The sequence below is a fragment of the Periophthalmus magnuspinnatus genome, chromosome 24, assembly GCF_009829125.3.
Source record: "Periophthalmus magnuspinnatus isolate fPerMag1 chromosome 24, fPerMag1.2.pri, whole genome shotgun sequence".
In the NCBI taxonomy this organism is placed as follows: domain Eukaryota; kingdom Metazoa; phylum Chordata; class Actinopteri; order Gobiiformes; family Gobiidae; genus Periophthalmus; species Periophthalmus magnuspinnatus.
In genome coordinates this window covers 6,038,817-6,063,074 of record NC_047149.1, presented here as the reverse complement: position 1 = coordinate 6,063,074, position 24,258 = coordinate 6,038,817, and the positions used below count along the sequence as shown (strand labels likewise).

The 24,258-nt window shown below is 39.8% G+C and overlaps 2 protein-coding genes across 3 annotated transcripts in view; one reads left to right on the top strand and one right to left on the bottom strand.

The window, feature by feature from the left end:
* otofa (otoferlin a) overlaps positions 1-155 on the bottom strand; it is a 155,381-nt gene extending 155,226 nt beyond the window's left edge. Inside the window, 1 exon segment of the mRNA XM_055232387.1 lies at positions 77-155. Within this exon segment, the coding sequence (XP_055088362.1) occupies positions 77-155 (79 nt within the window).
* A 4,860-nt stretch (positions 156-5,015) lies between these two features.
* The window catches only part of fndc1 (fibronectin type III domain containing 1), an 88,123-nt gene continuing 68,880 nt past the window's right edge, over positions 5,016-24,258 (top strand). For both annotated transcript variants that reach the window (XM_055232290.1, XM_055232289.1), the window contains exon 1: positions 5,016-5,092. In XM_055232290.1, coding sequence (XP_055088265.1) covers positions 5,020-5,092 — 73 coding nt within the window. In that variant the 5' untranslated portion in view covers positions 5,016-5,019. The remainder of the gene's footprint in view (positions 5,093-24,258) is intronic.

The following is a 24,258-nucleotide window of genomic DNA, read 5'->3' as shown; positions in this document are numbered from 1 at the left end:
TACTGTACATAACGAATGTAACTACTGTCTAATACAAAAGTAACTAATAAATAAATACAATGAGAACAAGTCTGACCTCTGAACGTGACTTTGGCGATACGGTCACTCTTCCCCTTCAGGTGAGCCACTGTCTTCAGGTGAACCATTAGAGCCATCATGAGTCCGGCCGGTCCAGGAGCGGAGCACGAGCACTCCACCCCAAACTAAACTTCAACGGGATAAAGCCAAACCTCTGCAAAAACAACAATAACAAAAATCACTCCTTACATTTAGATCCAATGAAAAAAGCCTGTGTAATCCATATTGGCTGCATTAGTGAGTACAAAGTGAGTGCAGATATACGTCTCCGTTGTGTTGGCTGCTCTGGAGGATGCAGCGCTGCTTTGTCGCGCATCTCCACCGTGCACTGGTTTTACTCCTCTCACTGTGCAGGAGGAGGGGGAGGGGCCACACAGGATGCTCCCATTGAAGAATACAGCACCCAGTGATGCTCAGAGAATTTAGTGCAAAAATACTGTCCAACACCACAACTTTCTATGTTTAGCTGGAGCTGGAGAAATCAACAATGACTTACAAAGATTTTTACGTTGTAATGAAGCATGTCAATTAAAACTACTGTACAGTATTGTATTATTATGTGTAAAAGATTGATGCTTTTCAGTGCAGTCACCAGCAAATGTATTCTTTTTGTCAGTCCTTTCTGAACAATGACAGGAAGGGCATCTGGTGTATAATAATAATAATATTATATAATAATATAAATAATGTCACAATACTAACATTTCAAACTTGATGTTGATACCAAGGAATAGAATCGATACTTAATACAGGTTACGATACCATATTGAGAGTAAAAACACTCTTTGTTTAGATAACACAGTGTTATTTTCAATGGTTGTACTTTCTTTTATATTCCCGCCTTATATCCTGTGTAATCTCTCAGTGTCCAGGTCGGTTCCATAGTGGTCCATGGGTGTACACTAGTCTATGTGTCTTATACTTGTTCTGATAGAGCTCAAGATCATTCTAAAGATATTCAGGAAAGGTTAATTTCCGTCCTGTGACTATTTTAGTATCAATACCTGTTCAAAAGCAATTAGTATCTGATTTAACTTTACTTTTGACGACTCTACTCCAAAGCAGCCACCAGCGAATGTCAGTCCTGTCTGAACAATGACAGGAAGGGCATCTGGTGTATAATCAAATGACTACACTATCCGCACTATAAAGCAAAAACGTGTGCTGCATCATGACCATTCTTTCCATTCAAAAAGTCTGAACTATAGTGTACTATGGACTGTTACATAACTTGGGCTTGTTTGTACATTGGAATGCTAAAGTCTGAGTAAAGAGCTTAAACTTAGTGGAGGTGCAGGCCCTGCTCTGTGGGGCAGGATGCAGTTGCCAGGCAACTCTAGTGTAGGTTGTTCTGATGCAGAGCAGTAGAACAGTGTGTTTCAGGGCTGCCTCTCCCTCTGGTCTTTACTGTTTCATCACAACACAAAAAGCTGTGGAAGTAGGATGTATGTTAGAGGCGCTGGTGTAGACGAGGTGTGTGTATTTTCAATTTGATCAGACGATATAGAGTAACATTTTCTCTGCACATGGGGCTTATCATCATGGGAGAGCGACAGTGTTCTTATATGTTTTTTCAAGGCTGATACCAATGTTTTTTTAAGATCCAGAGCAGCTGATATTTTGAGGCCATTTACCAAAATTATATGAGAAGAAGATCTTGGGTTCTGTGTGCAGTCTGCATGTTCTCCCCATGTCTGTGTGGGTTTCCTCCAGGTGCTCCAGTTTCCCTTACCACTAAAAACATTTAAGGTCCTCTCTGGGGCCAGGACTCCCCTGAAAAAGAGGTTCTTAATCTCAGAGGGATTATCGTGGTTAAACAAAGGTGAATAAACTAAAGGGCCCTGCTCTACATAATAAAAGTATAATAACAAGTGGCAAAAAATCTACACTGGAAACCTATAACAGTCATTTTGTACAATGCTATGTCTATGTGGGCAAACAAATCTTTCAGATTTTTCGTCCAACATGAAGTATCAGCCTCTACAGGGCAATAAACTCTTTCTAAAGCTGCAACAGCACAAAATACAAAATTAGTTGTACATTTGATTTTGCTTGTTTGAATGGGACATCAAGGTTACCACTGCTTATACAGGCACATTAGGAGGTGAACAGGATAAAGCAGAATCTCTATAAAAAGAAAAAAATTCCAATGAAAAAGCCCTTGAAATCTTGTGAGGAGAAAGTAAGCCAGATTAAATACATACTCCCCTGTGTTGGCTACACTGGGGGATGCAACGCTGCTTTGTCGAGAACTATTCAGCAGTACTAGCTCCCAAATAAAAGGGTTCCACATATCATTATACTTCCACTAGAAAGTCGACTTACCTGTTGAAGGTAGCTGTGATCTTGCTTTGTTTATATAGCTTTAGTATTGCCCTAAAACTTTCCCCAAAAAAGTTACAAGAAAAGATTATTCCTACATTGCTAAATTATAAGTTTTTATGCTGTAGTTTAAGATATTTAATTAATATTAAACACAACTTTTTTTTCTCTTTACAGAAAAATATATCGCTCTTTTGTGTTACTGCAATACTGTTTATTTAGTTTATGATATACTCTCTCAATAAATCATAAGTTGTCATATACATCCCTAGGCATATGTTTAACAAGAGAAGACATTTTTGTATTGAACCAATTTCCTCCACCAGGGGACTGTACCTGATCTTAATTATGACTACACTTACTCTGAATGTAAAGTAGAACGGCGGAGGTCTCATGAGAACTTGTCCCCATGACATGTCCCTCTGAACAAACTGTGATCATTTATTATGTGTATAGATTCAGCTCTGAAAAATGCACTTGTTTAACTGTCCTCTAGAGACATCACCAATACAGTACTGATATATGTATTTAATTATCTTTATTTATACAGGAATAGCCCAATGAGAGCACTCAGACTCTTCTGTTCATGGGTGTCCTGTTTACATGGCTTTGCATTCCAAGAAACACAGGAAACATAAAAATGTAGTTATTGTTGTAAGTTGTAAGTATTGTAAGTTGATTAGAAAATATGGAAAAAGAGGAAATTTTCACAATGATGCAGTGCAGATTTTGATAATGGCCAACAGGGGGAGTTATTGTTTTGCATAAAAACTTGATAAGGAGGACCAGAGTATTGAAATCTCATTAACATTGAGATTGGATCAGTAATGAGAATTCAGTTACAGTCATGTTCTACATTATCAACTTGTGTGATTTAAATGCTTCCAAACTGTTATACATACCTGTGGCCTCATATAGGCAACATACCTGAAAACTACAAAAAAAAATGTAATTTATAGTTTATGGACACTAAGAATATAATGTTAACCACTTTTAGTAGTGTGAATAAAGAACAAGGAAATCAAGTTAAGTGCTTTGATTTAAAGTAAAGTAAAGTCAATGAAAAATAAATGAAATAAATGAATATTAATATATGAATTATATTATTATAAAATTATAGTATTGAATTGAAATTTACTGTGAAATAGTGTGAAAAGGGACAAATATTTTATAAAATACTTTAATATAATACAAAATACTATTTCCCATAGTTGAAAACCCCGGCATTCTGTTATATTATATTCTATTTAAATTTATTCGCCTGGACAAACGTCTTACCTCATTGTAAATCTGTGGGTGGTAGCGCCCTCTAGTGTCCTACCCGCTGAAGCGCTGGTCCGGTGAGTTCACTGGCCCTGTCACACCTGCAGCTGCTGCCGGCCACAGTGGACTGTAGTCTGGAGAATGTCCAGCCATTAGGACCTGAACACAAGAACACGAGAAATCAGAGCAATGGACAGGTTTGTTGTTTTGAGTTAGAATAAAGTAGGATTCAACATGGAGTACTTTTGAAACTCTGAACACTTAGTTAAGTTTACAACTTATTTGATTCTTATTTTAGTTGTTGTAATTTTTATTTGTTATACTTTTTTATTATTAGATGGTACTGTAAACTTTACAGTACTTTAAAGTATACAGTGTACAGTATTACACTGTAAAGTATACAGCACTTTATACTTTACAGTGTAAAGTATAAATCGTTCGTATTAATCTTTTTGGCTCTGTTAGTTGCAGAGCTTATAGCAGGTTACGCCTTTGACGTTCACTTTTAGCTCTCGGGACACTGTGGTTTGCCTTTCCCAAGTTTTCTCCTTTTAAAAGCCAAAACTAAGACAATTTATATTTTCTCTTGCCACAATTTTGATCAAACATTTTGGGAATTTTGTCGACAGATATTTGTCAAGTAAGCCTGAAACAGATGTACACACTTACACACAGATTGAAATGGATGTAAAGATGCTAGGCCAACAGATGTAGTGCACACTGAAACAAAACACCAGTATTCCAGGGAAAATGTGTTGAATAAACAAATATGTTCTAGCAAGAAGTATGTGATCAGTATTTTGAAATAAAATTTGTTCCGTTTTTGATACTTTTAGAGGCATTTAGAGACTGGACTGCAGTTACTAGCCAAATGTAGCACGTGCATTGTGTTGCTATTGACGACAAAACTTACCTCCACAACTTTTACACAATGAATACCTTTAAAAAAAATAAAAAAATAAAATAAAAACATGCTAGGCTAACTAATTTAATTTAGACTGAATTAAAACACCACAATTCCAGATAAATTTTGTTAAATAAAGTAAAGTTCAATTAGCTAGAAGTCAGTGTTATAAGAAGATAGTGTTGCGTTGTATTAGTCGACAAAACTTACGTCCACAAATAACTTAACATAAAGTTGTATCATTTTTTTTCTTTTTTTGTTTTTGCAGTCTTCTCTCTCCTCTCTGCAGACACACACAGAGGCTGAAGGAGCAGAGGGAGCAGAGGGCTGTCTTCTTGTCTACTGGAGCTCCATAACTGCACGCGCTGCTGTGGTTTCCCGCCCTCTACCCCGCAGCCTCCCGCCTCTCCCTGCGTCCTCGTGCCCCTCTGCAGTCGCGCGCCACACTCACTATGGCTGTGAGCGCGTGCAGGACGTTTTTGGCGCTCTTTGTGACGCTCTGCACACCTGGATTTGGCTTCTCAGGTAAAGTTTGTTTTACTTTTTATACGCTTTTAGTATCCGGAGCAGGTGCATGCATTGTCAGTTTATCACTCGAAACAGCATCCAACAGACTGTCTTGACCTCCGTGCTGCTTTCCAGATAGCACCTGTTGATGTTAAAGTTTTCTATAGTGATTTGGAGCTTGCAAATGCTAAATAAGTGGTTGCTTAATTACAACGTTATTAAGGGCATCTCACTTCATAGGAAATATTGGCCACAAAAATGGCTTTTCTAAAATACTCAAAAAGATCTTTAGGTCTGTAGTTGTTTATTCAAACTTTTCAACACAATTTGATATTTGTAGCAGTAGCAATTTGTTACTTAATTATTTAACCCTGGAAAAATGGTTTAGCTCAGTTTATAGTTTGGATTAGACTAGTCTGCTTGGTTTGGTCCTTACTTAGTCCATGGTTTAGCACAGTAATGTTGCAGAAAGCTTATCGTTTAAGCTCTATTGTGTTAACCTTATTGTGCTTATTATGTAAAAGTTTTTTTTTGTTTTTTATGATTTTGGACCACATAATAAGTGTGTTAAATAGGCTAGTAATAAATGACTAAGGCAGTCCGTAATAAGTATGTCTGAAAAAGTCATTCCCAGTAGTTATGTTTGTTTTTATGCCAGATGCCTTGTCATTTGCAACTGCACTATTTATCCATCTTTGGAGTTGCAGATATACTATGGGGTTGAAGTTTAGGCTGCTTGTTGCATGTTGCATAGTTGAATTCTTCTTCTTCAATTCTGCATTTTTTAATGATCTCTTAAATCTACCTGGAGTTCTTTTTCCCTCATGTATACCTTTGTTGAGGTTGTCTTCTTCTATATAAAAGTTTAAGTTAGCAATATGACCAAGAAGTGGTCCTGAACACTTTTGTCTAACTTTGCATTTCTCCATTTTTTTAAGCCATTGAACACATTTTAAATAGCAAAATACAAAGGCATTAGCATTCAAAAGTTTTTAAAGAGTCACAATATAACATAAGCCTCCTGACACCACTTCAATTAATAGTATTGCTAATTTACTAAGTTGACATTTAAAATGTTGTTGAATACTTGTTCTTTCCTGAATTAAAGACAGTACAATTCATTACATAATAGATTTTGGCTAGCTAATTTTTAGTTGCAAATACAGCTGCAGCACTACACCATGACCTCATCTGAGCACACAGATCAATAGAGGATGCATATTGTGCAACATTTCCTCATGGTAAAAGGCATTTATTTGGTTAAAATTGCATTACTATATATTATTATTATGGCAAATTTGGATTTCATGGAAGAATACGGTAGTCCATGTTTTTGTCTGAGACTTAAAAGGTTACAGTTTTGTGTAGAGTTGTTAAAGAAGGAGTATTACAGTTCTATCTGGTATTAACTCATAACATATGTCAATCACCATGTTACAGTTTATTGTTTGAAAATTTCATTTTTAATCAACTTCAGTTTTGTTTTTTTGACACTAACTCACTCCCGGTTTAAAGCATTTAAAGCACAAATCCCCTTTCAAACACAATTGGTGTGTATTCGACTAATGAAACTACTGCACAGCGCATCAGGTGGGCAAAGTTGTAGTATATTGTTTTTTATGCTGCTCTTGTATATTTAAGGAAAATTGCTATGCGGTAGCATGAATGACATAGGCTGGTGATCGGAACTATGGATAGGAGCAAATGGCTAATAGTACGAAGGGTTTGAATAGGGCTCACGAGAGATTGCTAAATTACTCAAATATCCATGGACGACATCTAAAACCTCTTCAGGCATGTTTTTGGTGAAGGAACAATGTTATCACATGGTACAATGTTGTCTGTGTGATCCCTCAGTTGTCCAGGTCTGATCCATAGTAAAAGCCAAAAAAATCTGTCAACTGGACTCACTCCTACATTTTGTCCAAAAAAGTTAATTTTGCATAATCTGACCCATTTGAAAAGAACACATGTTATGCAAAATTTACTTGACCTTTTAGTTGTCCTTTAACATACGTAAAGTTGTATTTTGCTTGTTGGTTGTTAGTAATCTATTATGTCATCTTCTCTAAGCACTAGAAAATGCACTTACATTTAGTCAGTTTTGTTGCATCATAGACCAAACTTCGGGCTTCTATGCAATTTTTAACTCCATAAAACATAACTCCTTCTGTGATTTCATTTGTGCAGAAAGAAAGCGTAGGATTCACTGGGGATTTGTTTATTTTCCCATCTTTCATTCCTGTTGCTGACAGCAGAGGGACCTTCAACCAACGTCTAAATGCCTCACTGGAAATGGGTGAAAATTTAAGAAAGTATATTTTCCAAATGTACACATTTTTTTTTTCAGTTAAAAAATGTGGAAAAAAAACTTCTCCCAAGGTGACCACAAGCATGTTTAAAGGGGAATTGAAGCCTCAATAATGCATAATGTGTGTTCTTCAAGTAATTGATAAAGCAGTGGGTCATAAAGCATTATTTGGCTGATCTGGGAGGATGAGCGTGCACACATGGTTTTGAAGTTTGCTGTTCGCAGAATCCATTGTGAATATAAGAAGTGAACATCCCACTTCCCAGACACTGTCAAACATCCAGAATATTCAGAGCCGTAAAGCCAGAGGAGGGGAGTGAGCCAAATGTGTCTGCAGCAGATATAAGCTCTGTCTCAGACTTTGAATTTCTATTTATAAACCACATCATACATTAGCACCGGCTGTGAGCTTCTCATAGGGTTGGCTCAAGTCTAGCCACAAGTGGGTTTATGTCTTTCCTTATTGGCAAACACTGTTTGTTAAGGTTTGTTTAGTCCTGATGCAGCTTTTCTTTCATTGGTGTTTCACTTATTGCGGAAGTTGCCATTGGCGTCGCCATTATAATTCTGGTTGAATTATTTTAGATTGGACTGTCAATCTTGACATGCAAATAAATTCTACACCGACTACAGAGCTGTTTTTAAGCCTCTTAGTGAAATGGTCAATGCACTTAATATCATATTTTAGTGCAAAGACTTTTCTTTAGTTCTCCAAAAATCTGGCCAGCAAGAAGAATTCTCACAATATTTGTGAGTTCACGAACTCTCGAGAATCCATCTGGCCCAGCTCCCCCTGGTGCAGGGGTCTGCAACCACAGTCTAAAGAGCCACATGCGGCTCTTTAAAGTGTCTTTGCACTTTGATTGACAAAAAAATGTTAAGGAAAAAAATATTTGTTAGGCTATTTTGTTCTATGTTCTTTATTGAGTTCATATTTTACAGTGTTTGTAGCACCAAAGGATATTTACTTTATTTAACACAGCAACCCTAGGGCTGGGTCAAAAAACAACAAGGCAGTGTGTTTAAACTAATTCAAAAGTTAGTCTGATTTTACTATGATGTTCTTACCTGGGATCCAGAATACACACTTCTTCAATACTTTACAAAGATGTGAGTCTGGTCACCGGTGAATCTCCCCATTTTCAAGTAGGCATGATTGACAGGCGGATTAGCCAGTCAGGGACATCCATGGTCCATCTGTATCAGAAAAATATGACAGGGGGCTGAAACACAGTGGATTTCTGTAGAATCAATGAGCAAAGCACCAAACTCTTTTAACCTGAGGTGAGATATTTTTTTTTACTTGTAAATCATTGGTGACCAATGAGACCTTTCGTTTCCACGGGTCACTGAAAAAAACAAATCTGACAAAAAAATGTTCTAGAGAGTGGTAAGAATAAAGATTATTTTTTAGGTTGCTGAGTTATAATTGGGCCTACATATAAAATGCACCAGAATGCAGAAAAGTAACCCTCAGACCCCAGAAACTCCACCACGTTTATAGATACAAAATGTTACATTTACTTTACAATGCAGCTAACACCTACTTTTAAAGTCATTTTATTATTCAGTTCATCCCTCATTGCCCCTCCTATTAAAATATTCGTCTCGTTCTACCTCTCATTTGGTTCGAAACAGGCCTCTTTTGCTGTTAAAGGTTGCAGACCCTTGGTGTGATTTCCTGGCTAACCAGTGGTTCAACTTCAGACCTATCAGAGCACAGCATTGTGGTTTGGGCGAAAGCCAAACGTGAATCACCCAAACCAACCAAAACAAACATGGCGACACAGATAGACACACATCAGCCTATTTTAGCAGAAAAAACATTTTGTGGAAGGGGAAGAGCTTTGTGCATTTGTGAAGGGAAAGATGTTTGTCCGTTTCTCTCAACTGGATTTAGCAGGTTTGATTTCTCAGCTTGTTCTACTCATCTCATTCTCAGTTGAATCACATGTTTGAATCCTTTGACTTTGGCCATAAATTTTAACCCATACCTCTAAGTTTGAGTAGCTGTCAAAATGCATTTTTCGCTACACGTGGGCTGGATTTTTCTTCCATTTCCTTTTCACTTTTGGACATATATATTAACTTAACTGTGTGAGCAGGGGGGGACACCTTAATGCTTTCCCTGTGTTTAGTCTGACTGTAGTTATGGAGGACAAGTGTAAATCTGCCCCATTACCTCTCTCTCTCTCTCTCTGTCTGTCATCAGCCTGTCACTCCCCAGAGCTGGAGTCTGTAGTCGCAGGAGAGAGACTGTTGTTGGATCATAAAAAATCCAAAGTTCCTCCGTGCTCCTGGAAGGTTGGAGAGAGGAAAGAGGGAATCATGTCTTCGCAGGCCAGAGGAATTTCAGTTCTCTGCTCCACTGTTGGGTTTGAGCTTGGAGCTCCAGGCCTGAAAGTCCAAACTTATAGGAATAGTCATACTGCAATGAAGTCTGGAGATTTTTGCATTGGGATTTTGACCACTGTTAAATGTGCAAAGAGATGCCAGAAAACTTTATTCTGCTTTGGTCTCCAAAGTTAAAGAGGAGGTATTATGTTGTCTACCATGTCACAACGATGTTTCCTCACCAGAACATGTCTGAAGAGGTTTTAGATGTCTTCTGTACATGTTTGATTTGTAAACATGTTTACATTGTTGACATATTTATTTTAACGATCTCTCCAGAGCCCTATTTTAACCTTATGGTTAACTGCTCCGCCCACAAGTCTACGTCATCCATGCTCCCACATGACAATTCTCTATAAATCTACAAAAGCATGATACAAAACTGTACCCAACAACTTGACAAACCTGATGCAATGTGCAGTAGTTTCATTAGCGGGATGCACTCTGATTGTGTTGTAATAGCGCTCTGAAGGGGATGTAACTTAGTTGAGAGAGCAAGGGGAGGGTGTGGCTCAGAGCATCAAAAACAAAAGTTAAAGTTATAAAATGTTAATATGTCGTTTTTGTCAAACATAGCTTTTTCAAAACAATAAAAGGTAACATGGTGATCTAAATATGTTATGTGGTACAGTTAATACCCCAAAGAAGTAAAATACCCCTCTGTAAAGTGGAACTAAACACTAAACCATTTCTTTTGACACTAACATTTGTATAATGTGTTTTAATAGCATTAAAAGCATTTTGGTATTTTTGACAACTTTAGTGCAAACTCCCTTCAGTGGCCACTTCTTTTTCAAGCACTACATGACTGTTATACCAATCATTCTATATTTTATAACTCCAGACCCCGCCCCTCCATTCCCCTCATTCTTATCTTTAGTCCTCCAGGTACTGCCCGTTTATCAGCTCTATTTGCAGTGTGGTTGCATGCGGTGTAGGTCTTTAGTCCCACTTTAAAATAGGCTATGCTTTTTATTTTGTTGTATTATATTCAGTTGTATTCAGATTTTGATCTTTAAACTAAGGCTGTGCTATTGATAGAATTTTAATGGAGATTCAGTCTTTTTTAATGGTCAGTGATCAGCTTGGGTCTTTTTAATGGAGAGGTCCAGAGCCAATCCTCTGTCAGTTAAAGCTTGTGGTTTGGAGCAGATGGAAGACTTTGGAGGAAGACATTTGACTATTTTCTTTTGTTTTCAATGGCAAGGCGGTATTATTTATGCTCAGGAAATATCACTTAAAGACATTTTAGTGAGTTGGATCCGCTGGCGGAGGAGGAAGCCGGACAGACCTGGCAGGCCCAAGCGTATTGTGAGGGTCTGCTGGGAACGTCTGGCGGAGCCCTCTGTCAGGGGGGTCTTCAACTCCCACCTCCGGGAGAGCTTCTCCCTGATCCCGGGGGAGGTTGGAGACATGGACTCCGAGTGGGCCATGTTCTCCACCTCTATTGTTGATGCGGCTGCTCGTAGCTGTGGTCGTAAGGTCTGTGGTGCTTGTCGCGGCGGCAATCCCCGAACCCGGTGGTGGACACCGGAAGTAAGGGATGCCGTCAAGCTGAAGAAGGAGTCCTATCGAGCCTTGTTGGCTCGTGGGACTCCTGAGGCAGCTGATGAGTACCGGCGGGCCAAGCGTGCCGCGGCTCAGGCAGTCGCAGAGGCAAAAACTCGGGGTTGGGAGGAGTTCGGGGAGGCCATGGAGGAGGACTATCGGACGGCCTCAAAGAGATTCTGGCAAACCGTCCGACGCCTCAGGAGGGGGAAGCAGTGCTTCACCAACACTGTTTACAGTGCGGGTGGAGAGCTGCTGACCTCGACTGGGGATGTTGTCGGGCGGTGGAAGGAATACTTTGAGGATCTCCTCAATCCCACTGTCACGTCTTCCGAGGAGGAAGCAGAAACTGGGGACCCAGGGGCGGACTCGTCCATCACCCTGGCTGAAGTCACTGAGGTGGTTGGCAAGCTCCTCGGTGGCAAGGCTCCGGGGGTGGATGAGATCCGTCCTGAGTACCTCAAGTCTCTGGATGTTGTGGGACTGTCTTGGCTGACACGTCTCTGCAACATCGCGTGGCGGTCGGGGACAGTACCTGTGGAATGGCAGACCGGGGTGGTGGTCCCTCTGTATAAGAAGGGGGACCGGAGGGTGTGTTCCAATTACAGGGGAATCACACTCCTCAGCCTTCCCGGTAAGGTCTATTCCAGGGTGCTGGAGAGGAGAATCCGACCGATAGTCGAACCTCGGATTCAGGAGGAGCAGTGTGGTTTTCGTCCTGGTCGTGGAACACTGGACCAGCTCTATACTCTCCATCGGGTCCTCGAGGGTTCATGGGAGTATGCCCAACCAGTCCACATGTGTTTTGTGGATCTGGAGAAGGCATTCGACCGTGTCCCTCGTGGTGTCCTTTGGGGGGTGCTCTGGGAGTATGGGGTCCGGGGCTCTTTGCTAAGGGCTGTCCGGTCCCTGTATGACCGGAGCAGGAGCTGTGTTCGCATTGCCGGCAGTAAGTCAGACCTGTTCCCAGTGCATGTTGGACTCCGCCAGGGCTGCCCTTTGTCACCGGTTCTGTTCATTATATTTATGGACAGAATTTCTAGGCGCAGCCAGGGGCCGGAGGGGGCCTGGTTTGGGAACCACAGGATTTCATCTCTGCTGTTTGCAGATGATGTTGTCCTGATGGCTTCTTCGAGCCAGGACCTGCAGCAGGCACTGGGGCGGTTTGCAGCCGAGTGTGAAGCGGCTGGGATGAGAATCAGCTCCTCCAAATCCGAGGCCATGGTTCTCGACCGGAAAAAGGTGGTTTGCTCTCTCCGGGTGGGTGGTGAGTCTCTGCCCCAAGTGGAGGAGTTCAAGTATCTCAGGGTCTTGTTCACGAGTGAGGGAAGGATGGAGCGTGAGATTGACAGGCGGATCGGTGCAGCGTCTGCAGTGATGCGGTCGCTGTATCGGTCCGTTGTGGTAAAGAAGGAGCTGAGCCGGAAGGCGAAGCTCTCGATTTACCGGTCAATCTACGTTCCTACCCTCACCTATGGTCATGAGCTTTGGGTAATGACCGAAAGGACAAGATCGCGGATACAAGCGGCTGAAATGGGTTTCCTCCGCAGAGTGGCCGGGCGCACCCTTAGGGATAGGGTGAGGAGCTCGGTCACACGGGAGGAGCTCGGAGTAGAGCCGCTGCTCCTACACGTTGAGAGGAACCAGCTGAGGTGGCTCGGGCATCTGCTCAGGATGCCTCCTGGACGCCTCCCTAGGGAGGTGTTCTGGGCATGTCCCACCGGGAGGAGGCCCCGGGGAAGACCCAGGACACGCTGGAGGGACTATGTCTCTCGGCTGGCCTGGGAACGCCTTGGGGTCCCACCGGAAGAGCTGGAGGACGTGTCCGGGGTGAGGGAAGTCTGGGAGTCCCTGCTTAGACTGCTGCCCCCGCGACTCGGCCCCGGATAAGCGGAAGAAAATGGATGGATGGATGGATGGACATTTTATTAGCTTTAATAACACTCAATAATCAATGTGAGGAAAAAAATATCTGCCAGCCCTTCTATAAACTATAAGGCAAATGATGTTGCAACCGTCTGCCTGCATTCTACTATTCACCAGTTCTGTTCGAAAGAATTTTCATTATTGTGGTTAAAGCATTTAAGCTAGTTGTTTCCACATGAGGGATTTAAGAACTTACAATGGGTGTAGCTTCTGTGGTAGAAGTAATTGTTAGTAAAAAGATTTTAGCTTATACTTACAAAATGGTGGTTTACTTTCTTAACTCAGTACTTAATACTAAGACAGCTTCATTAATCACAATTAAATCAAGATCAAAAGACCACAAATCGCTTTTGTTTCCTCTGTAAAATACCCTGTCTTATTTTATACAAAAGTTGCTAACCCTGTACTTTAGACCTCTACAAACATGTTCTGAAATGCATGGGATTCTTCTATTAGTTTAGAAGTTCACATTTGAGTCTCTATGTCTGTTTAAAACGTGCTACATGTGTTTAAAATGTGCATTCTGTACAAACTCTGTACAAAACAAGCATCTAATACTTTTTAGTCTTCATCTTTTGAAGCATGGCCATGATCACTAGGCTGTAACACTACCCACAATTCAACAGTAAATACATATGGAAGTTGACATTTTGAATATCCCTGCATCCCTCCTCTACAGCGCCCATTATGAGACAAAACTAACTCCAGCCCTCCCCCCATGGAGGCCTTTAACCCCAACACCAACATTTTCCATTGGGTTTAATCACCTGAAACGGTTTCACCCAGTCTTCTCGCTCTCCAGCCTCCTCATCTTTCATCTTGCTCACTCTTTCTCTTTCTCTCACTGTCTCTCCCCTTACTCTCTTTGTCCTCTCTCTCACTCTCTCCCCTTCGCTCCTCTTCTTTCATTTCACCCATCCCTTCCTGTTTCTCGCTCTTCCTCCCTCTTTCTCTCTCTTTCCATCTCTCTCTTACTCTCTCCCCTCCTCTCCTCATCTTTCACCTCACCTCACCCTCCCTCTCTGTCACCTCCTCTTTCTTTTCACCCCTCTCTCTTTCTCTCTCCCTCCATCCCTTTATACTCTCTCCCTCTTTCTCTCTAACTTTTTCTCTCCCTCCCTCACCCTGTCTTCCTTTCTCTCTCACCCTTTCTCCTGCTCTTCCTCCGTCCCTCTTTCTCTGTCTCCTCTCTCTCTCTCTCTACCCCCCGCCCTCCTCCTCTCTCAGTATCTTTCTCCCTCGTCCCTTTGCCCTCTCTCCTGCAGCCTGTCAGAGCTGGCAGTCCAGTCCCGGTGGTTATGATGTCACTGTATATAGTGTAAACACAGAGCACACCTGCCGCTCTGCATCCACACACTATAGGGAAAAATCTACAGTGTGAATGAGCCTTCTGTCAGTCTCTCACACAGGAGTACAGGGCCACCAGTGGAGAAGTGATCTATGTTTGCTCTCCTCCAGCTCTGTTCTTGACACCTCATTATGCACTGTTTAAACATGTGTACATTAAGACCCATTTGCTCACCTTTACGTGTCACTTTCTATAAAAATACTGGCCATTCACCACCTAATTATTCAATGTATTGTTCCATTGTAAATATGGGATATGGCCAGTAATCAGTTCAGGTTATTATTTTAACCATGTTATTGGTGTTTTGTTTCCATACAACCTTATGTTAAAGGTTTAAGATACTTAAACCTCCCCATAGGGACATTTGTTCTCTGCACTCGACCTTGTTTTGGTCTGGACCACCTTAGCTGTAGGATTTGACCTGTGGTGCTTGTTTTGTGTAGATGGGGGAAATCGGAAAGTATGAAACCCACCCAGACACAGGGAGAACATGCAAACTATACACAGAAAGGGCCAGGTGACTCAGGAGTCTCACAACTAGCCATTGTGCTTCCACTTTTGGTCGTATTCAACTAGGGCCATACAATTATTGTGACATTATCTTGGTTGAGTATAGCACAAATGCCAAAGGACTTTAAAGAGGAGGTATTCTACTTCTCTGGCGTATTAACTGCTCACTAGGGCTGCAACAAACAATTATTTTGTTAATCAGTTAAACTAGTGATTATTCTTTCGATTAATTGATTAGTTGTTCAGATTTCATGACTGTACAATTTTTCCTAAATTGTACACAGATAAAGCTGAAGTGAAGCCGCTTGAGGACATCTTGGTGGAACATATCTACAGACAGAAGAGACACAAACATTTCCTGTGTCATTTGTTTGTAATTTCTGATCTGTCTCAGTCATAACAACTCTTCTCTCAGCTCATGGTATGTTTTGGAGCCTATGTATAAATCAGCATAATCGATTATTCAATTACTGAACTAGTTGACTATTAATAATAACAGCTGTGAGTTTATAGGTCTTGGCTTTAATAATAATAATAACTTTCAATAATCGTTTATTTGTGATTAATTGATTAACTTATTGCAGCCCTTACTGCTAACACATAACATATTTAGAGCTCCATGGTACCTTTTAGCTACCTTTTTGTTTTGAAAATGCTATATTCACTGAAAAGAACATATTAACATGTTCCATGTTAATACATTCCCCCCAGAGCGCTATCACAGCACAATCAACGTACTCCCGCTAACGAAACTAATGCTCATGGCAGAATTTGCATGTTTCCAGATTTTAGACAGTTACTTATAGTTGATAAACAGGTCATTCTAATTAATTATACATTAAACATTCAAAACAATGACATTTCAAAATTACCTTGTAGATTTATATATGACTTATCTCATACCTCATTTGCCTCAGAAATGTGGTACACATTAGTCAAAAATGTGCCAAATTGTATGTAATAAAACAGCCAATACAAGTGCAAACCAAAGCTGACAGCTTGTAATAGTTCAAATGAGCAGCTCTAAAATGTCTGTAAGTGGTGCTTTTGTTTGAGCGTGACCTCTTAAACACAGCCCTAACATGTCTTATAAAAGACCCTGTCCACGCTGAGGGATTGATGGACACGATCACTGCTGCCTATATAATCAGGTTTTACCATTCACTCACGTAGGCTGCAGTGAGGCTTTTCAACTCACATTCTTCAAGGTCTAAAAGCCAAGACCTGTAAACTCACAGCTGTTATGACAAACTATATTGATGCAATAAAAGATCTAAACAAGGACTAAGGACCGGTGGGAAAACCTTCAGATGGTGATAATAGAGAATAGGAAATAGTCAGTAAATGTTGATATTCTTATGATTGTTTGATATTTTATCAATCAGGCTCCCAATGAGAAACATGAATCCATAAACATGTATTCTGTATTTCTAAAATGTGGACTAAATGACAAAATACATGTAATCATTCAGACATTTGGATTGTGATGAATATTAAATTTGTGATTTTGGATAGGTAACCTGGCTTACATTCGATTGATTGGAACATCATGATGAGTGTGATTGGTCAAAGCATCACAACAGCGGAACAATCAACCTTTAGTTAAATCCAGTTGAGAGAAAAGCACATCTTCCCTGTCCACTAAATACATCTGTTTGTGTTGACATGCTTGGTTTGGTTTGTTTGATCACTTCACTTTTTGGATTCTGTCCAAACCACAATACTGCTCTGTGACTGGTCTGAACTACTGACCCGGGCAGTGGACAGGGGAAATGGACAGGGACAGAGGACAGGGGCAGTGGACAAGTGGACAGGGGCAGAGGACAAGAACAGTGGACAGGAGCAGTGGACAGAGGCAGTAGAGAGATGCAGTGGGCTTGAGTATCAGTGGAGCACAGTCCAGTGGCTTGCTCCGGGTGAAGGTGCGGTCACATGTGCGCTGTGAGAGCCCAGAGTTCAGAGGAGTCTCTTGTAAAAGTCCAGAGTGCAGGTGGAGAGGCACTTTACAAGAAACCTTTAGCCCCATCACCTGTGAGGCATCTGCATGTGTGTGTGTGGCTACAGACTGAGACATGTGCTCTATGTATGGTCACATATCTGTGGTCTGAAAAGGACAAGCTAGCTTTGGTTGTTGTGGATTGGTTGTGGACTCAGTACAACATGTGTGCCTTCTGACTGCCAATTTCTGATGCAATGAATGTCATTTATTGAGGCTTGAAAATGAGGCTGCAAGAGATTAACTGGAATCATCGTGAAAAGTCCACTATTAAAATAATCACTGACTACTCTAAATGTCCTATCTTACACAAAATGTATTCTTGTGATCCATGTTATAATACTGTTACATTCTCAAAAACAGACCTGGAGTTGTGTTTTGATTCATTCACACACGTTTGGGTAATATTTTATTAATTATGGTTTCATTTAGTGGTAGTTTTCAAGCTCCTTTTACCTTCTGTTCAGTAGAGATTTGGAATTTCAGGGCTGAAAATATCCACATGATTCTTGTGAAGATGTATGGAGTAAAAACACAGTGGAGCACTTCCTGTATTACCACATGACATCTCAGGTGGAACAGAGTGTTTTCTGTTTAAGACAAGAACTCTCTATATGCTATATATGCAGGGTTTGTGTGTTAAACATGTGTGAATGAAACAAAACACTACTCCGGCTATGTTTTTGATGAGAAAAGAACATTATAATATAGATCAGAAAATAGTGTAAAATTGGCCCTTTAATAACTGCTAGCCATCATCTGGGCTCTCGACTCTCAAACATGTATTAAACTAATGAATATGAATAAACAGTTTGTGATTTTTATCAATAATACTAGTTCTAAATATCTCTATGTAGAAACCTTTAGTAGGCACATTTTTCATCTTTATTTGGTTTAAAAATGTTTTTCATAAAGTTCAGTGTACTATAGAAATAACCTAAAATAGGCCCTATTGAAAACACTGTAACATGACCAGATTCTAATGTGCAGTCATGTATCGGTGGTATTAAAATCAAACAGTTTAATATGTCTGTGCTGTGATGATCAGTGCTACATTTGCTCTCAGATTCAACAAGCCTAATTTATAGCTTTTCCTAGGTTTCAAATTGATTCTGGGGCAGATTTATGGCATAACATGACACTCCAGCCTCTGGGTTTGCACTTGCATTCCTCAGATAGTTAATACTTTCCACACTTAACTCAATTTGACTGTCTCTCTCATCTCCTTATACATTTGTGAACACTGAAAAGCATTTGGTCACGATTATTGTGAGAATTTGTGAATTTATTGTGAAAAATTACTTTATCTGTATCTACCAATCCTCATAGTTGAAACTTTCTAAATTAGTTAATGGGATATAAACAGCCAGATCAAAAAATCACTTTACATTTATAGGGTTACTTTTTTGGAATTGAAATTTAATTGAAATGCTTTAATTTCTGTGTTAATTACTATGATTATAATCACAAGTATTGAGAAACCAAATGATCCTGGTATATGTGCTGATCCCTCAAAACCACACCAACATCAAACAAGCCTGTTGAAGGACATTATGTTTCATTATGTTTCATTATGTTTCATTATGTTTCATTATGCTTTATTCTCTTTATTTATTCTCACTTGCCTTGTGAAATCTGAGCAGCCGAATTATTGACTGTGACAAGTTCATAAGTGCTAGTAGCTCAGTTGGTAGAGCATTTGTCTACTGATCTGAAGGTTTGAATCCTGCTCTTGACAAACATCATTGGTAGAGCGGTTATATTCACTGACCCATAGGTTGGTGATGCAATTCTAGGTCCCACAAATGGATGCTGTCGGTGTGTCCTTGGACAAAACGCTTAACCCACTGTTACAACCCTGCTCAACTAGGGACAGGGGAAGTAACAAACAAGACGGAAAATTGTAAAACTAAACTTATAATTTATTAAAAATGAATTTTAAAGTAAAAACTAACATAAAGAGGCTCTTAACAAAGTAGTTCAAGGTATAACTTAAAGTAATCCAGCTAACAAAGCAAAAGCAAACAAATTACAAAAACACAAACCAGTCTCAGAACCAAGTCGAAGCCACAACTGTCTCAATTTACAAAGGCACAAAAAATACACGAGAGTCACAGAACAAAGGCAGCATCATGCTCACTGACAGAACCCAGCAACCAAGAGTGGCAGGGGCAGGGTCCTTTTCAGGTGTGGCAGCTGCAGGTGAAGGCCCAGGAGTGGGCACGCTGTAGTGCGTTGCACCAATCAACACAGGGCCCAGGAGCCAATCAGGTGCCAGTTTGCGGGCAATTCTCCAATCACAGGAGTGGACTGTTGGTTCAAAGCTTGTGTACAGCAAGAGGGACAACACATATGACTGTAGGAGGAGCTGGAGGCCTGGAGCCGTAACACCCACCTCTACCCCAGTGTCTGCATACACTGGTGTGTGTGAATGTGTGAGTGGTTACTTGACATAAAGCACGGTGAGGTTGCTTTACATCAAGCGCTCCTTGATGTAAAGTGCTTTGAGTGCCTTGAAGGTGGAAAAGTGCTATATAAAAATGTGATCATTTACCATGAGCACTTTTCACAACTCAGACCAGAGTGGAGTTTTGCTGTGAGGGTAATGCTAACAACATCTAGCATGCTAACACGCACTTCCTGACTATCGGACAATACAAAGCCCAACCTCAAGACCTCAAGAGCTGCTTATACAATATATCAGTATAGGCTATTTGAGGCAAGGCAAAGAGGGAAAAAACTCAGGTACAGGCTCTTTAAGTACTTCTTTATATTCGGAATGGGACAATGTGTAAATGAAACTACTTCAAGTACTTTTTGCTGCAGTTAACATCATGGCATTGCTTTAAAAATTCAGTTTTGCATAATGAAAGTCTTATGCTCAAACTAGGCAAGGTTTAGTTTTTAACCAGTTTATAAAGTTATTTCCTCCTCCATTCCTGTAGTGGTGTTTTGTTTCACTCCATTTGTGCCCTGAGTTATCCTGCATATTGTCTGCTTTCCTCGTGAAATATAAAACATGTGCTCCCACCTAATAAGGTCTCTAGTAGGTTATTTATAAAGCTTCTTCATATTTTTTTTATCCATACATACAGTCCATAAACCTTCATGACATCAAGGTGGAACAGAGTATTTTGAGCATTGGAGATGTAGACAGACTAATAATAAAGGATTACTCAAAAATGTGGGAATGAAACAAAACACTCATTCTGTACTTACTTATTTTGTATTTTTGAGTGCCTTAGCTTTTCAGCTTCGTATTTAAGGTCCTATATTACACAAAATGGATTCTTAAAGCCATGTTAAAATGTTGTTACCTCCTCAAAAACATAGCCGGAGTTGTGTTTCATTTCATTCACACATGTTTCAGTAATCCTTTATTATTAGTCTGTCTACATCTCCAAATCTCAAAATGCTCTGTTCCACCTTTTGATGCCATGTAGTGGTCATAATAGTTTTAATCAACCAGCAAATAACTACAACAAATTGTACTGCATTGCCTTTTGGACATGCTTCTTGGACATTGAGTTTGTTTGTGGTCTGGTTTGAGACTCTGGGGCTAAAAAGTGAAACTCTATCTGGTCTCCACTTGTCACTTTTATTTTGTGTTTAGATTTTATTATTGGGCTTAAGTCAACAAAAAATCTTAGTTTTTCTCATAGTTTTTGTTTATGATAGTTTTATTATCACAGGATTAGTTATGATTTTTTTTAAAATAATGATTATTTTATAATTTGGACATTTTGAAACACAATATTGTACTAGAACTAGAACTCATTTTAGCAAGTATCGATACTAAAAAAGTCACATTCACTTGTCAGAAATGAACCTTTCCTGAATATCTTTGGAATGATCTTGAGCTGTATCAGAGCAAGGATAAGACAGACTAGTACACACCCATGGACCACTCTGAACCTACTGGACACTGAGGGATTATACAGATATAAAGCCATATGGTAATATAAAAGAAAGTACTATGATTTGATGTTGAAAATTGCGTTCTGTTGTCTAAAGAAAGAGTGTTTGTTTTATCATTTTGGTATCGTAATTGGTATTGAGTCTATTCCGTAGTATCGAAATTGAGTTGAGACATTACTACCCAGCAGCATTGAAGTTAAATGCAGAGGACAAACTTCCCTACAGAGACAATAAAGTGTACCTTAACCTTAACTCAATGCAGATCTTGGCCTAGTTCATCTCTCAGTGTAGCAGCAGATAGAATAAGGGTCCAAAAGTGGTTCCAGCCTGTGTAACACATTACATAGGAGCTTATGTGTCTCCCACAGATAGTTCTTGGAGAGCAGTGGGCCATGTGCTGCACTGTGGAGGATTGGGGTTAATCACAAGAGCGTGTGTTTGTTGGAGAGATGTTTCCAGAATGCAGATCTCAAGTCAGGCACATCTCTGCAACGTCACACCAGGATGAAGCTGAGTGGAACCAGGAGGCTCTGGACTGAAGTACAGCCAGCCTGGTGTCAATGGGGCTACACTAAAGAAACACAGATATGCTCAGCCGCTTAATACTGCACCATTGACACTATGTTTTAGCAAGAAAATCATACATAAACAAGGACAGGGTTTTTTGAACGGGTTGTTGAGATAGGTCAGATGAGAAATACTGCTGATATTACTGGATCAATTAAAGATTTTATTTGTAACTACAGAAGCGCTGAGTGATTTTGAAAAACTATGATTTTGTAATTTGATATTTACTTGTTAAAATCAAGGATTCATTATAAAGGGAGGATTCTGTTCAATGGGTATGTGTCTGAGGATGGTTATCAATAGGAGATCAATGATGTCTAAGGCCCCCATTCCTGTTCAAAGATGGATTGTCTTTCCTCACAAAATTGTCTTTTTAACTCCCCTCTCAAACCATTTATTTTCTTTGGCTAAGATTTGTACCTCAGTTTCTTCTAAGGAATAGTTAGTGGCTTTGAGATGGAGATGCACGGCAGATTGGGGTCCCGAGCTGCTCTCTCGACGATGTTGATACATTCATCTTACATACATACGTACGTACATCTTACAGAGTGTTTAGTTTCTCCCATGCACCGCTCACTGCAGTCTTACACTGAATGGAGTAGACCACATTTCTTTGTTTGTGGCTCTGTTTTGTTTTTTGTTTTTTTTGGATGAACCAGTTTCTCTCTTAAAATGTTTTGGAGGTTTGACATAGACTGGGATTTCATGTTGTCTGAAAATTTTCTGAAGCTTTTTAGACACAGCAGCTGTGTAAGGACCGGTTACACCTTGTCTCCTAGGTTCAGATTCCTTGTTGTCCTATTAGACAACAGAGAAACGTAGATCTATAGAAGGCCCTGGATTAGCAGGTTTTTTACACATAGACCTTATGGAGACAGGATATTTATTTGTTTGTAAAGGAAAAATAATTACAACCTGAGTGATTTTACAAAGTGTGAGCCTTCACCCTGAGGACTGTTACTCTCCTCAGACTGCACAGAGTTTGATGCTTCCCTCATTGACTTGTTGATTTGCAGAAATGCCCTATGTTTTTTCTTTTCTCTTTATTCTTTCATAAGCTATACTTGTATTTGTTACGTAGTGTTTTTTATTGGCTAATCCACTTCACTCATGTCCATCTGAACTAGGGGAGATAACAGCAGTGTTCAGACTGAGACTACAGGTCTGTAAAGTACTGGAGCAGAGTGTGTTCATGGCATCAGACAATTTGAGCTTGTTCTTCAGTGAGAGCATCATTAGGTGATAATGACAGTGCTTATGTGTATGTAATTGCATGTTCTAATGGTTGTCATGCTGGGCTGTTAAATAGTTTCTTGCTAGAAGCTAAAAGGATAATTTTGGGTTTGTTAAATTCATCCTGGAGGTTTAGTGCCTCAGTCTTTTAACAGTAGGAAGTTTGAGAGTATATTGTAAAAGCAGCAGCGTGACAAAGTGAAACCACTGCATACTGTCTGCAGCTAATAATAAAGTATTTTTATTTCTCGTCTACCCAGAAGTAAGTGCTGAAAACATTCAGAGGTTTGATTGGCTGAGCTTGTGCAGTCCACCCCAGTTTCACTTCTTCTAAAGCAATGTATAAGTCTGAAAATGAATACATGGTGAATATTAACAATGTACCAAAGGGTTTGTGAAAGCGTTGTGATTTCACCAACTCACAGGAATATATTGTTTGTAAAAAATGTGCAGAGGGAAGCGATTTGTGCATTTGTGGAGGGAAAGATGTTTGGGCTTTTCTCTCAACTGGATTTAACAAGTTTGGTTTCTCAGCTCGTTCCACTGTTGTGTTGCTTTGACCAACCAGATTCAAATATTTGTCTCTGCATTCTGTCTTTTCCCAGTATTTTTTTTTTTTAATGAGAGGCATTCCAGACTGATATTGTGTAGATCTCAATTCAGAGAAGCCGGTGAAAAAAATCTAATTGTGATGTCGTCCCTGTGACAATATTTTTGTGATATGTGATTCCATGATTTTTGTTTAATGCAACTCTATGGTAAAAACACATTTCCCATCACACACTCCTCCTATCGATCAGCTTCCATCATGCTCTGAGTGAGTGACAGATAGATTTAACCAATCACAGTGAAGTGTAAACTTTCAGAAACAACAGATAGCTTTAGCTTTAGTCACCTAAAGGCTGTATAAAAGATACTCAGATAAAATCAAATGATAAAATCTAAATCATGATCTGGCTCCTAGTATATTGTAATATATATTTTTGTTAAATTGCACAACCCTTATTCAGATCGCTAACATTCAGTATTGTGACTTAAAATGTCCAAAATTTAAAATAAAGACCCAAAGATTGTAACTACAGAGAAAGCACAATATATCATCTTTAAGCTACAAACAATCTTTCAAACACATGCAGATATCCAAAACAGAGCTGTTTTCGTTTGTTCAATACTAAACTTTGAATGTCAAACCAGACCCCCATTTATTTATGTGAGCTGAAGATGAGTTCACATTTTTCAAGCGCTGCCTCTCTTGTAAGTTTATATTTGACCAACGCCAACTGGAGTTTTTGCCAAGTATAATAAATCAAGTGTATTTGCCTTGAAATGGAGACCTCGGGGTGTGAACAGTAGTCTGAAATGCTAATGTGCAAAACCTGTTTTACTTCTGTAAAATGTGCTGTGGATGCCTATATTGGACTTATTTGATGCTA